The sequence below is a fragment of the Durio zibethinus genome, chromosome 12, assembly GCF_047325235.1.
Source record: "Durio zibethinus cultivar Kanyao isolate XHJ-2024 chromosome 12, ASM4732523v1, whole genome shotgun sequence".
NCBI classification, from domain to species: Eukaryota; Viridiplantae; Streptophyta; class Magnoliopsida; order Malvales; family Malvaceae; genus Durio; species Durio zibethinus.
The window spans coordinates 4,874,917-4,892,498 of record NC_143173.1 but is presented as its reverse complement, the minus strand read 5'-3'; the positions used below and the strand labels follow the sequence as shown (position 1 = coordinate 4,892,498).

Genomic DNA, 17,582 nt, shown 5'->3' with positions numbered 1-17,582 from the left:
GGAATCCAATTCCCAAAATCCAAATTAAACGCTAACAGCGGGCTTCCTCTCTCCTAACTTACATCAAGCTCTCCATTTTGGTCGCTATTTCACTCTACTTTCTCAAAACCCCATAGGCAGGGGCGTAAACCTAGGCGGATTCGCCATGTCATCGTTACTCGAAACATGCAAGCTTTTAGACCAAAGCTCCTCGGCTCTATCCACCATCGCCGTTGCAGTTGCCGCCCTCTCCTGCGAGGCCGCGAGGGCCAACTTATCAGCCTTCGACTTAAGCGATTCCGGGGATGGGTCCGTCGCCAAAGACGACATCGGAGTCGCTAGCGACATCAAAGTTTTACTCAACGGCTCCAAATTGGTAGCAAGTTCTAACAACGGAGATGGTAAAGTTAACATTAATTCGTTTTCTAAGATTCCTATCTTTAATGGAAATGTGAGGGAAGCGGTTAAGAGTTTGCATTCTGTTATTGGGGTGGTTACGAATTGGGATGAGAAGTTCGGGGGAAAAGTTTTACATTTGGGGTTTGAGTTAAGGAATCTTGGGGAGAGTAGTTTGGAAAGAGTGAGATTGAATTTGGGTTCAGTTGGGTTCGAGGGTGTAAAGGACATTTTTGAAAAGGATTGTTTAAGTGAGGAAAGTTTGAGAAATGGGATAAAACTGGCTGTGGAAGCAGGGCTGGAGAAAGATTACGTAAAGTTGGTGAAGGAGGTGGATTTGATTTTGGGGATTGTGTGGAAAATTGTTGCCTGGGAGGCTGTCACCGCATTTTTTGTTCTTGAAGGAGCGGAGGTTTTGAATGAGAAGAGTGGTGGAAAAGGAGGAGAGGCTGATGGAGGGAATGTAAAAGCAGAAAGGAAGAGGAAGAAGAAGGTTTTTTTGGGTAAGGGAACTAGTGTTATTGTGGAGGTGCTTAAGGATAGGGTGATGAGTAAAGGAGAGGGGTTAGAGAAAGTAGTGGAGGAGCTATTATCATTTTTGGATCCGAAAAGTCCGGAGTTCGATGGTTTTTTGAAGAAGGTGAAGGAGGTTTTGGAGAGCAATGAAAGTAGAAGAATCCCCAAGACTCCTAAGGTAAAAGCTAAACCATAATTCTTGTTTACTTTTACCTTCAGCCATAATTGTTAAAAGTATTGTTTAAAACTAGAAGTAGAGCAGTTGCTTGTTGGTTGGTTTGTTTTTATTGATATCATAAACATCAAGAAAAGGGAAAAAAAAAAAAAAAGAAGATCCATATCATTATAATGCTATCATCTTATGCCTTATTCTTCAGTAGAGTGTTAAGTGTTCTTAGCTTTTGGTTTTAGGGTACTCGTGATTTTGCTAAAGTGCAAATGGCGATAAGAAAGAAAGCATTTTCTGTTATAACAAAGGTTTTCGAGAGGCATTGTGCCACAGCCCTGGATACTCCTGCTTTTGAATTGAAGGAGACCCTTACTGGTAAATATGGGGAGGATTCGAAGTTGATCTATGATCTTGCAGATCAGGTTAGTAAGTTAGCATTGGTTCGGTCAAATGAAGTCATATTTTCTTTTGGGCATTTACTTTTTATTTAGAAAAATTTTCTGATCAGTGATCTAGAAATTTGTTGATTATGGCTGTTCCATTAAGAGAAATGACAAATATGGTTTATGTAGTTACTACCACTGACTGTTTGTTAATATCTGTTTACAGGGTGGAGAGCTTTGTTCTCTAAGATATGACTTAACTGTTCCATTTTCTCGGTATGTGGCCATGAACGGTCTCACATCATTTAAAAGATACCACATAGATAAGGTTTGGAGAAGGGATAACCCGTCTAAAGGGAGATATCGAGAATTTTATCAATGTGATTTTGATATTGCTGGCCAATATGAAAAGATGGGACCAGACTTTGAGGTTGTTAGAATTTTGTCTGAAGTACTCAACGGACTAAATATTGGCGACTATGAGGTAAATCGTCTTTAGTGGTATGGAATATTTAGTTTCTTGATGTAACTAATGTGACCTCTCATGTTGTTGGATTGTGATACTAAACTTGCTATTTAGTCAGATGCTCCTATAATGGCTGTTATACGTGAATTTGACATTTTGCATTATACTAACTCCTTAATAGCATAATAGCCTGGCAGTTATATTTGATGTTTCATATTTTCAATTTCTGTACAGTTGGTTAAATGTAGGAATTCATTTTCTCTAGATAGTGTAAGTCTTGATGGCAAAGGCACATTATCCAGGCATATTTGTGGCATTATGCTTTTGGCCTCTTTACTGTTATCTTGTGGTTCTAAAGATTGCTTAAAGTGCTTCCAACTTGGTTAATTTCCTTTTATTTGCTTTTGACAGATAAAATTGAATCACCGTAAGTTGCTTGATGGAGTGCTGGAAATCTGTGGTGTGCCACCAGCAAAATTTAGAACTATTTGTTCAAGTATTGACAAGCTAGATAAACAACCCTTTGAGCAAGTTAAAAAGGAAATGGTGAGGACCAACCACAGCCTCTAAATCTTTGTGCCGCTATCTACAGCTCTTAAAAAAACAGCATAAATATACCACTGTTCAATTATTTAACATTGATATATAAATTTATATCATACTAAGTGTTATTATTCCTATAAAAAATTTGTAACAAAATTTTGACACTTATTGATTCAATACTCATTTTCGCAAATATAGTTGATTGGGTATAGGCATTTCTCAATAATGTATGTTAATACATTCAATGTTGATCACTCATAATTGGATGCAAGAATTTGTCTGTTTAATTGCTGTCAAAAGTTTGAATATTTCTAAGCTTTGCATGCTAGCTCTTTTGTTCAATGTTCATTCATGAATCTTATGTTCTGCCTTGCCGAGGCTAGAAGAAGTGTGCCAATTACCTAAAGCATAATCCTGTGGCTGTGTGGATGTGGTTTTCATTTATGCACTTATTATGTTCTACCGGAAAGTGCGTAGTTGGAAAATTAGAAATTTGTCAAATTTTTCTTTTTATATTACTGGATAAATGATTTATGTTGCATGTATCTTGATTTTGAGTTAGCATTGTCTTAGATGATGGTTTCATTTTGAATTATTATATATTTCAAATTATTACTTGATAGGTGGAAGAAAAAGGGTTATCTGTTGAGACAGCAGATAAAATTGGAACTTTTGTGAAGATAAGAGGACCTCCTTTAGAATTATTATCAAAGATTATGGGAGGAATTGAGGGTAGTGAGCTTCTTAAACACGATGCCTCCAAAGAAGCATTAGGTGACTTGTCAGTTTTATTTGAAGCTCTGGATAAATCAAGGTGCATAGAGAAAGTGGTTTTTGATTTGAGTCTTGCCAGAGGTCTTGACTACTATACTGGAGTCATATTTGAAGCCGCTTTCAAAGGAGGAGTACAGGTAAATATTATTTCTATCTCAGGGTTATTAAAATGTTTTGCCTATATATCTCTCACGTGAATTCTATACTATGCTTCTTTTGATTTGTGTTAAGAGCTTTATGGTGGGCTCTAACCGTATTGCTAAAGTGTGAACTTCTATGATACCTTTTTTAGAATTTTGGAGTTTGGAATGATATAAATGACATAGATTTGCTGTTTGATAGATTTGACTTACTGGTTTGAGGGGCACTTTGCACATATTGAGTCTTTTCCTCTGCATGGTAGTGGCTTTGGTTCCCTGCTTGTGTGAGCATTTATCTATTAAACTCACTGAGCTGTAATGATTCATATGCTGTAAATTTGTGTGCCTCTGTTGTTGTGATATAGCCTAGTTTCCCTGTTATTTTCTTTTAATAGCTTCTAACATTTGGAAGTAGGTTCTTTTAATAGTAGCAATCTGTTGTAAAATTTGTTGTGCACATAGCATTTGGGGCAGGCCCTACATAAGCCAAGGTGAAACTTGCAAAGCCATGCCATGTAACATATTACTTGGCTGATCTATCAGTTATTAGTTTTAGGGGCTTTAAAATCATGCATCATAAACTAGGACTGAGGCTGGGTGATGTAGAACAAATAAGTAACAACCCAGAATAATAACATTCAAGAAAATAGTCTGAAAATCTCAGTTGTATAAGTCAAATCTCAATAATCAAAACCTAAATTCCAAATCAATAAAACCTCTATGAAGAAATACATACATATATGTATATATATATATATATATATATATATATATATATACACAAGGGTGTTCATTCAGTCAGATCGGTTAATTTTGAACCGTTTAGTTTATTTTATTTTCATTAATCAAACCGAATTTATTAGTTTCAAAAACTAACCAACCGAATTTAATTCGGTTGGTGTAGTTAATTTTTTGGTTAACCAATAAGCCTTAATATCGTAAAGCTCCATACCTTAAATTAGAAAAAAAAAATCCCCAGTCTCTCTTTCTCCAAAACCCCAATAATAACCTAAATTTGAAATGCCGTGGCAATGATCTCCCAGCTTTCTATTTTGATATTGCAATATGGCTAAGATTCTGTTCACTCTGCTGCATTGTGGTAAGGTTCGTGATCCACTTTCCGGTTTTGATACAACTCTGCTGCAATGGGGCTTGTTTACTTGTTCTGTTTTGGTATGATTCGAGTAATATGATTTTGTTAGCCAAAAAAAGAAAAAGGAACCTTTTTGAAGCTAGGGCTTTGTAAGAGATGGAGGGGGCTTAGGATCTAGCTTTTGTAGGTGAAACTTGACGAAGATAAGGTTTTGCCAACCAAGATATTGAGGAAAATAAAGGGAATAATTTGAAGCAAAATGTTTTTGATTTGAATGATGAGCTGTAAGTTTCTTCTTTGATGATGTGGGTAATCTAAAAGTTGGTGAATTGAATGGGAATGTATATGTACTGTGTGTGAAGGACTAAAGGGAGGCAGAAAAAAAAAATAAAAAGAAATTAGGGCAGGTTCATTCTATTATATTTGGAATAATTGTTCGATTTTTGAACCAAATTAACCGAAAACTGAAATTTGTACAAAATTATTTTCGCAAATCAACCAAAATTAATTCGGTAGCTGACTGTTTAATTGAATTAATTTGGTCTGGTTTGTTAATTTGGTTAAAATCGAATTTTGAACACCGTTATATATATGCTTCATCAACCTGGGTTTTAAGCCCATGGAAAATAAAGCCTACCTAACTACCATTTGTCCAAAACTTGCAAGAATGTCACTCATAACTTGACCTTTAGTAACATGTAATTTTTAGCTGAAAAATGTTATAGAAAGACGAGCAAGTGGATGATATGATCTCATCTCACTTTATCACAATTCATCCGTAAAATATGGCACCTACATTATTATTGTGATGGAATAACTCTCTTCTTTTATTGTGTTGGTTGTTTAGCTGCCCCTTGAATGATATGATTGACTTCTTTTCATATTCAGGTTGGTTCAATTGGTGCTGGTGGACGTTACGACAATCTGATAGGAAATTTTGGCACAAAGCAGGTTCCAGCTGTTGGTATGAGTCTTGGGATTGAGCGAGTATTGACTATAATGGAAGAGAAAGCACAGAACCAGGTGATTTTTATTCCTATCTTGTTTAGCATATATCCATAGAATCTATCTGTCATATTGAGTGCAAATTTGTATTTGAAAATTTTATTTCATGGCCTTTGTAGCTGTGTGTAAGCATGAGTTATGTCAGTCAAAGTACCTCACAAGTCCCTCCACCATAATGAAAAGAGTGATTTAGTCCCTCTACCTCAAACTTGAGCAATTTAATCCTAGTACTTTTACTTTGGAAACAATTGAGGACAATTGCTAACACCATTCAATAAGTGCATTAATTATGCTGATGTGGTGTTGATGTGTAGTACTTTTGTTAACAAATGAATAATGTGTATTTTATATAGTATTTTTTATGCTGACCTCAATTTTTTAATAAAAATTAAAGTTTGATATTTTGTAATTATCTTTTTTTTCATTTTTATTTTACTATTTTTTATTCACCTTTTTCTCTCATTTTCTTTCTTAATTTTCTCTTTCTTGTTTGATCAGATCAAAACAATGTATTTTTTATTATTCTTTTCTTGTTCGATAAAGTCAAAACAATTGTCTTTTCATAATGGTTTAAGCATTTTAGCCATATATCTTATTCTTATAGCAATTACCTGCTTGCAAGCATTAAAACAATGGGCACACACAGCCTCCATAAAAAACTCCAATAAGCGAAAAGAATAAGTATTAATAAAAGAATGAAGAATCATAAACGAACTCCAAGATATGTACATAGAAGAGTTCTGATAAGAAACACTTAAAATACAGAAATAATAGGAACCCAAAGAGCTGATCTCAAAATAAAATCTGCTAAAATGTTGACAGTTGAAGAAAAGGTGAGACAATGAAAATGACAGGGTGACCTTGGTGCTAACAACCTCTCCCTCACCCTAGCTATTACTACTGTTCCATTCTCTTAATAGCTCTGCATAGTCAACACTTTTATCATTTTCTTGATATTAATTATTTGTCCTTTTTGCTTTTGGAGATTAAGAGTTATTTTTGAGAGGCCTTTCTTTCTAGGAAAGAAGGCAAAAGCAAGAAAGAACCACTGGGTAGGGGAAAGGAAGCAAGAAAGAAGAGGGAGAAAGAGAGAGAAAGAGAAAGGGGTTGCGTAGGGCTGAAGAAAGCTGCTTTTTACCAGATCTGACTCTCAATGGCTCACCAGCCTTGATCGGTTGGCTGATGAGCCAGTCTGGTGCCAATGGAAGCAAGGTAGCGGAGAGGATGAAATTGATTGAGAAAGGGAAAACGAAGAGAAAACGATTGGAAAAAAAAGGAGAGAAAAAAGTAAATAAAAAGAAAGTCAAATAAAAATAATAAAAAAGATAATTTCAAATTTTATTTTGCTTTAAAAATCCATGTCCACATAAAAAATAATGTATACACATCATTGACTTGTCTGCAAAAATATTACACATCAATGCAATGTTAGCATAATTTGCACAATTATTGGATGGGATTAAGAATTGTCCTCAATTATTTTCAAATTTGTGAATAGAAAGATTAAATTGCTCAAATTTGAGTTAGAGGGACTAAATTACTATTTTTACTATAGTAGAGGGACTTGTGAGGGACCTGTGTACACGCCAGACTTTTTTTAAGTCACCCTCCCTCTCAATGTTGCTTGTTCCTTTTAAGTTTCAAAAGTGCATTGGTGATTACTGGTAGGAATTATACATATCAAGGAAAAAAGATTTAATTTATCTATTCTTATAAATAATACGTTCATCTAATTTTGATAGGTAGTATGTTCAAGTGTATGATAATTTCAAATTGTGAAAAATATTGACTGGGCGGAGGCTTTAATTGTTATGTCAAAAGAATGATAAGGTTGGAAATTTATCCTTCTAGTCTTAATGATCAGATGGTGAGGTTACTCTTGTATTGCAAGGATAATTTTGTCATTTCATATCAAAATAAGTTTTTGGGGATCAATCATAAGTTCACACATCTGCTGGTAAAGCCCACCAAATATGGATAAAAGACTAATTAAATGGGTACAACCTCTGTTTACTCCTTCAGACTGCCTTACCCAAAGTCTGACTGGTCATGTAGGTCTAGCACTTCGGGGGTCAAGCTTGAATTAACTTGTGTAGTTAACTAGTTATCCTGGGTAATGATAGGAATTCAAACTGACTGCCTGCATCCTTTTCTTTGTTATATTTTTCCACATTCTGTGCTGAATCTATCATCTTGGAAATAAAGAAATCTAAATTTTGCATACTCACTTGTTTATGCATTATGTCATGCAGCTTTATAATATGTGGTCTTTTTTCCTTACCTGGACATTTCTCTCAACTATTTGAACAACAGTCAATTATGTTAATTTCTCTGATTGAGAGCTGTGCTGAAAGATTTTCTTTTAGTTCCATGTATCATTTTACTTTGCACAGGTTACATGGGATTTGCTTTCCTCTTTGGCCTTCTTTTTTCATAGACAAATGTGTCAGAGTTTTATGGTCGACTGTCTTCTTCCTACCATCTTTCCTTTCTGCTTTTCCCTTTCCCTAAACTTTGTGTTAGATGAATTATTTATTCTGATTCCTTATAAATTTACAGTCCTGTGGACTCAAGTTGTGATTCCACTCTGACTATGTGGAATGCTTTGAAAACAGAATGATTGTCATAATTATATCTTCTCTTAGTAATAATGATTATAATAACTATGAATTCTGTGAGCACTCATATGTTGTGCTAGGGACTAATGTACTTTTTTTGGTGACCGTTGGCAGACAGTCCGAGCCACAGAAACCCAAGTATTGGTGGCTGTTCTGGGTGATAAACTCTCTGTAGCTGCAGAGCTGGTTAGTGAGCTTTGGGATGTAGATATTAAAGCAGAATACAAGGTCCATAAAAAGATGATGAAGCACATTGAATATGCTATAGACTCAAAGATTCCATGGATGATTATTGTGGGTGAGCGAGAGCTGAATGAAGGGATTGTGAAGTTGAAGAACATTGAGACCACCAATGAGGAAGTGATTCCTAGAAATAAACTTGTTGAGGAACTACAGCAGCGGTTGAACCCATGAAAAGTCTCCCTCCTTTCCGATCTAACACGTAAAATTTTCTTAATGTTTTTATTTCTGAACATACATATACTTTAGGAGTTATGGCAAATGAATATGTTGTGGGGAATATGGTCTTAATTTTATGTGAAAGTGAGAAAAGGTTCCATGATTTTACCATATAGAGGCTGTTTGGTTCGGCCCATCATGGATGCTTTCTGAAAATAGTATCCTTTCTTCAAACCCTCATAATGAAGCAAATCTCGTTTTGGTGTAAGAAATATGAAAGTTTGTTCTAGTTGAAATAATTAATGTGGTTGTATTGGTGGTTCAGTAATCTACTGCTTGAGGCTAAAAGCTATTTATAGTTGATAGCAACAATGATGTCATTGCTTACTTGTTATGTTCTCCTTCCTACTTTCTTATGAAACGTCAGAATGGTCAATTGTAAAAAGCTATCAAAATGGCATGAAATTTCACATTTGGGATTTTCAAATGCAACATGGAAGGCTGCAAACCCAGTTCGTTGCTTCCTTACGTTTTTCCTTGCAGACCAAAGTATAAATTGTCTCCTATGTTATCCTGTTTTAGTTTTTTTTTTTTTTTTTCCAATCTTATCCCTTGTGCTAAGTGGCAATATATAGCTGTGGATTTCCTATGCTTTTAAGGATGTTTGATGGTTGCTACAATAGGCCTACTTCGGCTGTTTTCAAGTCCAGATGAAAAGGCTTTATATTGTTATTGTTTTGGCCCAAGCAATAAGCTTGGGGCATCCTTCCTCGGCCTCTGATGAAATTCCCCCGGCTCTAAATAACACCGTACAACCCACTATAGTCTCTCCCAAAGTAGACCTCGTACCCAAGCAAGTCTTCAATTAAAAATTAATGTCATTTATGTTGTCGAGTTCAAGTCACTTATCATTAGCTACAAACTTTATTGATGAAAGTTAGTGATTTAGATCTAAATAGTTATTATTTTTTATTTGGAGCTTGATGAAGTCTTCCAAATTATGGAAATCATCAAGCTGCTAATTCACTCACCGACGGGAAAATGAAGCAAGAATACAAGCAGAATAGACTTGGTTAACCATGTTAAAAATGCGAAATCGTAAATAATGAATAAGAATCCAAAATAACAAGGGAACCTCATTGTTTTCCTCCCACTGCTATAGAAACAGCACCATTTCGGTTTTCTATGGTTACTATCTATCTTTCAGTTACAGAAAGGTTTGAACAACCAAAGTGAGAACTTCCAATGAAAGGCAGCAAACCCAACACATACTTCACCAGCAATTAGGCCACTTCTTTGCATTGAAAAACACAGTTCAACTTGGCCAAACGTCCAGATAATGAAAAAAGCCATCATTTGAAAGAAATGTTAATATGCGATTACCGCTTCTGTTTGCATTGCGTAAAGACATGAAGTAAAATGTGACAAAGAGAGGCCACTACCTACAATTGGTGAATATCATCATTCTCATGCTTTTAGAGCAGCTTTGTGAACCATGGTTTCTTTGTGTATTTGGTGGCAACTCTTCTCGACAAGATCAAGAAGTTTTTCCAAGTTCACAGCCCATGAGTTGAGAACTTCATTGCTATCCTTTGCTACCTGGAAACAGACTATTCCCATTGGTCTGTCAATCTTTGCCACCAGTGCCTTGGATACAACCATTTCAGAAAGATGCTTCTCAGCTTCCTGGATTGAAAGGATCAGTTAATTAATCAGGATGGAAACAGCATGGTAGCATGTGAATCTTTTTATTTTGCATTTCAAACAAAGGTCTAGGTAAGTACCGACAAGATTTGTCGTGAACAAAGATAGAAGGGGGGAAAACACATAAGCAATCAAACCTGGATAGTCAGACACAACAACTCAGCAAGTCTCTTCAAGGTAATCTTTGAGTAGTACTTTGAAACAACAAGGATATTCTGAAAAGCATCAAATTGGTTGCAGTGAGAAATTGGTAAGAAATTAATGAGTGAACAGAATCATATAACAGGAGGTTGGCAAATATACATGCTCAATAATCCTGTGTCTCAAATCTTCTGCAGCTTTGTCAGCCAAAGAGCCTCCAAGCATGTTCCTTTCATTCTCAAATTCATCCTTATAAGAATTCCAAAGGGATGTCCACTGGATAACTTCCATTGTAACTAACTGTTTCAACAGCAACCTATGACAGAAGATTAAACAAATGTAGTCTAAGATAACACAACATGTGATAAACAACCTACCTAGAGCTTGACATATTCTCAAGTACTAAATTCACCAAAGACGAACCTAAATTTTGGAATCTCAGAAAGATTCTTATCCTCCAATGTGGAATTAAGAAGGCTTGATTGCATTGGATCATGTGGGGCCAGGATTAAGTACCAACAGATTTTTCTCAAGACCTGCAAGTAAATATTTATGAGAACAGCTCAACTGAACTTCAACAGGGTCTAAATTGAGATGTGCTTTTACCGGTATCCACTGAGATGGGTTTTCCCTGATGGATGGAATCTCATATATTGCCTTATAGCATCGGCAAATTTCAAGGTAGTCATTGTCATGAAAGTAATACCTACAGAGATAAGGAAAACTGATGAGTAAGATAGATCCACCCACATATTAGCAAAGAAGACGGTTCACAAAACTGATTTAACGTTTAACAACTTTGCTGTTGGTTGGGTCTTTATAGTGAAATGGGGATGGCTAACATTTATTTTTAAGTTGCTTAGTATAATGGTAGGTCAGTTCAACTACAAAACCCAAGGAAAACACCATGATTCTTAGTCCTACATCGAATAACCGACAAATAACTCTTTTACATCCAATATCAGTTTGAGAATTTTTAGGATCTACTTTTCAAATAACCATAGGCTATGTTAATTGAATTTATCTCCAGGCTTAAGTTTCCATGAAAGATATGGATTTCTAGCCCAAAAACAGTAGAAGAATTTTTTTTTCCCCTCATGTTGTAAAATAAGGATCAAACCTTCCACCATTCAATATATGTGAAAAAACAACCAACAGAAAGAAACATTCACTGTACTCTTTTGTAGATATCATCTTCAAAAGAAATGCCATATGAAGCAATTTAACTTGAGGTCTTTTCTATTAACAACTCACATCAGGATACTTACAAGCATTGGATGGAAGGTGCATGTAACTTAAGGAGACCACTCAAATATTCAACTTATATAAAGATCAAATTTCCAACACAAGTAAAGCACATTCCAACTATTCCAATTACTTGGAAGTATGTTGGATATTTGATAAGACAACCACACAGAAAAACCAAGTTGAGAAAAGAGTTTCCACATAGCAATATCTTTTTCCAAAATAAAAAATAGGTTTCCCAACCCCCACCTTCACCCAACCTCCCTCACCCACCCGCCCCCCCACCCAAAAAAAAAAAAAAAGGAATAAGGATCTTAACAGTCATGGCATTAGGTTCTGAGATTGTGCTTAGAAAGCAGACATACTTGTCTGACTAGTATTTACATCAAATTAATGCCATTCTAAGAGAAGGAAATAAAAATTGTTCAAGAACCTTTAAACCTCATAATAACAATTAGCAAAACTCAATCAAGAAGGTCACAAGAAAATTGAGCACAGACAATGGAAGATACAGAGCAAAGGGGGGCCAAATACCGTATCATTAGTTCATAGTAGATTTGCTTCAACTCCAATAGTGAAGGTATATCAGCAGGAGGCTCCTCTACAACATTGTCCCCTTCTTTAGGTTTCTTCTTTTCCTTTGAAGTATCAGCATCAAATGCTCTAGAGCTAATCTTCCTTGAAAGAATTTGAGCACGAACATAATCCTGGCGATCTAAGCAAAGGCGAACCTGTAATGTTTAATTATTGACAAGTTGACATAATTATTATTGAAATCTTAATCTAAAAGATACAATAATATTTTTTTTAAAAAAAGGCAATGATCAAATACCTGTTCAAGAATGAAGGCAATTTTCTCAGTTTTTGCCATGGCACCAAAAGTTTCCACCTGCAGTTCAAGCCAATCAGATATGAGCAAAAGGGGATAAATGGAAAGATCCACAAAAGCTATCATTTTCTTATAAAGGAAACTTACTGCAACTTCCTGCATTAAATCTGCAGCTTCAGCAATAAGACCTTGTTCTTCTTTAATCTTTGCAAGTTTCTTGATCAATCTTGCTCTCTCAATTTCAACATAAATCTACATAGGAAATAAGTTAGTTTAGACAAAAGGTTGCAAAAATAAACAGATCACATAAAATAACCAGAGATTGTAACACAGAGATTCACCTTTCCAGCAGACACACTATTCAGGGTCTTGATGAGCTCTATACGAGTTTCAATATCTGGTGTCTCATCAATGTATTGCATTGCTTGCTGAACCATTGCAGTCACTGCCTGCAGAGTGCAGATAAATAAAGAGCTCCATTAATAATATTAACACTGATAGAATATAACCTCCTATGAGTTGTTCTCATAGTAGACAGAAAATTTTAACAAGGATATGAGAAGACTGAATCAAATGGCTGTAGCAGTACGTCAAAATTTCTGGCAACTCTATTTTACAATACTACAAAAAGGAGGGGAAAAAATCAAAATTTAGGACGCTCGATGCTGAGAATAAGATCTAAACTTTACTCAAATGTTCAATCCATGATGTGATTTCAATTTGGTTCAGTTAAGGCTTTTTACCTAATAATTTCAGTTTATCCTATGGTTCTAACTTTGATATCTATAACTGTTAAAATAGTTACTTTTTCTGATTAAGATTAGTAAGAATCAGATAAATCTGAGGAAAATAACGGAAACTATGAGGAAAATATTAGAGGTGACAAAATGAAATTTTATTTGTTTAGATCTGTTCAATTGTGGAATGTTCATTGCCAGATACATCCAAAGAGCTATAGAAATAGAAACATTTGTTCTGGGGATTTACAAAATTGAAAAGAAAGGTAGAAGAGTTTTCTTTTTTCTTTTTAAGACTCTGGTATGGTTTGTTTTCGTTAGTAAATGTGGCTAAATGTTGAACTGCAACAAAATAATAAGAATGAGGGAAGGTAGTGCATTTCAGCCACATTACAGAGAGAAAATGAAATGAAAAACAACCAATGAATTCTAGGATTGTTGTGCATTGAGCCTTTTGGTTCAACCGTGGAACTGATTGAGGGGAAAAAGTGAAACTTTATAGAGGGATGTGTGGCTTTTGTAAGGGAGGTTGCTAGCTTGACAGGAGCAAATGATGGTTGAGGACTAAGAAAGAAAGGAGGAATTTGGTAAGAGTGCAGCCTGGGAGGCTGGGCAGTGATGATTGATTGAAGAGTGAGCCAATGGGAGAATGAAAAAACAGAAGGGCTGGTCTAAAGAGGCATTAAATGATGGTTGAGGACTAAGAAAGAAAGGAGGAATTTGGTAAGAGTGCAGCCTGGGAGGCTGGGCAGTGATGATTGATTGAAGAGTGAGCCAATGGGAGAATGAAAAAACAGAAGGGCTGGTCTAAAGAGGCATTAGGTTTTTGGAAGTAAAGGAACAGGGTGGAAAAGAAAACAGAAAAGATCTATTTATATATATATATATATATATATGTAGAAGAGAGAAAGAAAGAGAGAGAATGAATGGATAAAAGAGTAAAATAATAAAGGAAAGGCACAACCATTATACTAATTACAAACTAATAATGGGTGCAGAATATGAAAATAAAAATGGCTTTAAACACTAGAGCTAGCCTATAAACTTCCTTATTACTAATTATCAAAAAAAAAGTTTCCTTACTACATTATTGTCCAATATAAATAAGCATAAATATATTTTTCACGTTAATAGACAGAAAATGAAAGTGCAAATTCAAGCAACAAATCTGACTAGGAGGTAAACAAAGAGAGATACGTGAGATTTTACCTGTTTTAAGTGTTATGACTATCGAGAGACTGATAAAGAATTTCACAATCCCATTTACTAGTTCCCTTCTTATTAACTCTTATTTCCTTCATCTCAGTATATCACCAGTCACTAATCACAACTCTCATCACGAGTCTAGCTGGATAGAGAAAATCAAAGCTGCAACATGCACTGTCTCTTTTTTTTTTTTTTTTTTTCAGGTTTAACTCTATTAACAATAAAACGTAAACGTTTACTTGAGTTAGTAGCTGAGCCATCTACTGAAGAAGGCTCACAAAAATATAAGCAGTTTTCTCTTCCAATCATGTGTGAATATCAAGTCCTATGCCTATCCGCTACTCATTATAATTAAAAAAAAAAAAAAAAGCAACAAAATTATTCTTTAACACACAACAACAATGAACTTCAGCTAAATATAACTACGAGTGCTAAACATTTTGACAAACCCAGACCTCAAATAGCGATTATAACTACCAAATGAAGCATTTAAAGGAACCAGATCACCAACAATTGAAAAAAAGAACCCTAAAAGTAATCAAATTCAAAGCACAATCGCATGCAAATAATCAAACTAGATTCATAGAAACCCTAAATATCCAATTTCAAAAGCATAAAATCATAAATTGAATTCATTAGAGAGAAAACGTAAAAAAAAAAAAAAAAAAAATTGTTACCTGCTTAAGTTGACCTCGTTTTTTAGACAAATTAACGATCTGTTCATTTAGAGACTTCCAATCCTTAGCTTCAAAGCACAGCTGCAAAATTTCAGTGACCGCTTTCTTGGTTCCGGCGACATCGCCTGCGAATCGCATCTGCTTCTCAACATTAAGCAACTGGTCGATCGCCGCCTCCAAATTTCCATTTTTACCCTCCTGTAAAATCTCCCAAATAATAATAAAAAAGGGTTAGAACTTGAAGCAGTAGAAGAAAATGGAGATTTCAGATCTGAAAAGAAAAGAGTAAAACAATAATTAGTAGAAAGTTAAGTTTTACCATTGCTTCAGCCTTCATATGACAAAACCAAACCAAAAGAGGGAAACAGAGATGAGTAACTCTGAAATTCCGAATTTGCTTATTTTTGAAAATGATAAAAGAAGAGTCTTATAAAGCCGAACCGGCTTTTTGGTTTTTAAATTCAAGCAAGTCCGGTTTCTTTTTGCGCAAGAAACAAAAATTAAGATAAGGTAAATGAACCAAACATCCGTATTTATTTGTTTTCAATTCGGATAATATTTGTACATTTTAGTTTGATGTTATTTAAAAAATAATTAAAATATAAAAATATTTCTATATTAATAGTTTAATAATTAAAAATATATTAAAATTAAATAAAAATATTTTTTATTAATTAAATAATATCTCTAACTTGTATTTTAAAATTTTATTTCAAAGTTTAAGTGTAATGGATCGAGGTTTAATCTCTAAGTCTACACGATTTTAGAACTTGGACATGTATTAATATGACATCTCATATTTGATTTCTTTAACATTACGGGTTTATTTCACAAAAGACGTTTCACAATATAAAAGTAGTGCAAACCCTTTTATACTTCAATGTGCTCTATTTTCATATGGGATGTGAGATTGGAGTACAATGCTTACTTTTTTTGGAACATTTTACGTGACATTTTCGTGATGACCTACCTCTCTCGAAGCACTTGACGTGAGTTAAACGGTCTAGGGCTTGCTCTGATATCATTTGTCACAGATCAATACTCATATACTCATGTGGTTTCAAGATTTGAACATGTATTCATTCGATGTTCTAGATTAGTTTAACTGTTACGGTTCATATCTTTATGAGGTATTATTTATTTTGATTTTTTAATCTCAAGATTTTATCTTATAAAAACGTCTTATAAAAAAAATATGGTGTGAATTTTTTTATATCACAATGATCTTTCTTTTTATGTCTAATAGAATTAAAGTATCCTATTTACTTTTTTTTTAGAGTGTTTGCTGTGACATAATCACATAGCTAGAGGCCATAAATAGGTTTACCTCCAAAATCGTATGGATACCATAATATTAAAGCTATTTCTGTTGAATTTAAAACTTTTATTAGAAATTTTAGCTATAATTTTTAGACAATTATCACTGATTTGAGGGTTAATTAAGATATCTAATTATATTTTTGGCAAACTATAAACAAAAAAAATTTATATTGTGGCAAAAAAAGTATAGAATTATATCAGCTAAGGTTGAATTTGACTTTGTTACTACCTTTAAACTTTTAAAAAGTTTATAATCCATAATAAATTAAAAAATTATACATTAAACCAATTGATTAATAAAAATACAATACTCATAATCTAGCATGAAAAATCAACAAAGAAATTACAATTGTAATAAATAAAATACTATATATGTATTTCTTAATTTTGATAATTTCTGTCAAAATATATGAAATACTATACATAATAATATATCATGAAAAATTAACAAAGAAAATCTTCTTGTCCTCTTCATTGTTCAATATCTAAACATTTTTATATGTTCAGTACATCTTTATTACCCTCTTGCATCGAAGCACAGGATACTTAATAATAATAAAATAATTTATATTTAATGCATTGTTAATGTATAGTGATATACACTATCAAAGCATCACGAATTGCCACATCATTATTAATAAATTCAAAATTTTATAATTTTTAAAAATAATTATTTTTAAAATTTAAATAGTTAATTATATTAAAATAAATAAATGATGTGATGACTTATGATGTATTAATAGTGTATATCATCCATATACTAATAGTAGAAAAAGTCTCCTGTTACCGGGAGTCCTAAGTCTTGTTCCATGCAAGGCATTCCATCTCAAGAACTCACCAGTGATCTTTGGGATTTGTTTTAGTTTTCTATCTTACAGTTTTTTTGTTTTTCAATTTGTTGCTTGTTTTATTTCATTGTTTGGTTTTTTTAGAGGTGTTTTAATCATGACATCGGAGTTAGAAGATTTGTGAACAAAACTTAAATTTATTGAGGAAGAAGAAAACTGTGTAGAATGGATGAAGCAAATGAGGATGCAGGACAAAAGGAAAAGAAACCATGGCTGGTTGGATCTCTGTTAACCAATCGCCATTTTAATAAAGATGTCTTGATAGCAACTTTCAAAGTGGTTTGGAGGCTTGCTAAAGAAGTGGAGGTACAAGTTCGAATCTGAATCTTTTTTTTTTTTTTTCAAGTTTTCATCCATAGGGGATATGTCTAGAGTCCTCGAGGGAGTCCGTGGT

General features: G+C 34.0%; 2 protein-coding genes across 4 annotated transcripts; one reads left to right on the top strand and one right to left on the bottom strand.

Annotated features, from left to right (window-relative positions):
* On the top strand, positions 1-8,809 carry LOC111296913 (histidine--tRNA ligase, cytoplasmic-like). Of its 2 annotated transcripts, XM_022891391.2 has the most exons (7): positions 1-1,069; positions 1,303-1,482; positions 1,670-1,927; positions 2,321-2,455; positions 3,076-3,363; positions 5,348-5,482; positions 8,197-8,809. In XM_022891391.2, exons 1-7 carry the CDS (start codon positions 146-148, stop codon positions 8,494-8,496), a joined length of 2,220 nt encoding a protein of 739 aa, XP_022747126.2. In that variant the 5' UTR covers positions 1-145; the 3' UTR covers positions 8,497-8,809. The 2 variants fall into 2 exon arrangements, with proteins under 2 accessions (XP_022747126.2, XP_022747127.2); XM_022891392.2 differs by lacking the exon at positions 2,321-2,455.
* A 745-nt stretch (positions 8,810-9,554) lies between these two features.
* LOC111296915 (26S proteasome non-ATPase regulatory subunit 12 homolog A-like) lies at positions 9,555-15,420 on the bottom strand. Of its 2 annotated transcripts, none has more exons than XM_022891393.2 (11): positions 15,340-15,420; positions 15,021-15,227; positions 12,742-12,849; positions 12,548-12,652; positions 12,404-12,460; positions 12,106-12,302; positions 10,933-11,032; positions 10,750-10,862; positions 10,489-10,642; positions 10,323-10,400; positions 9,555-10,167 (listed from the first exon to the last, which is right to left on the bottom strand). In XM_022891393.2, the coding sequence occupies exons 1-11, from the start codon at positions 15,355-15,357 to the stop codon at positions 9,949-9,951; spliced, it is 1,356 nt and encodes a 451-aa protein (XP_022747128.1). In that variant the 5' UTR covers positions 15,358-15,420; the 3' UTR covers positions 9,555-9,948. The 2 variants fall into 2 exon arrangements, with proteins under 2 accessions (XP_022747128.1, XP_022747129.1); XM_022891394.2 differs by having other exon boundaries at positions 15,021-15,218.
* Positions 15,421-17,582: the final 2,162 nt, after the last annotated feature.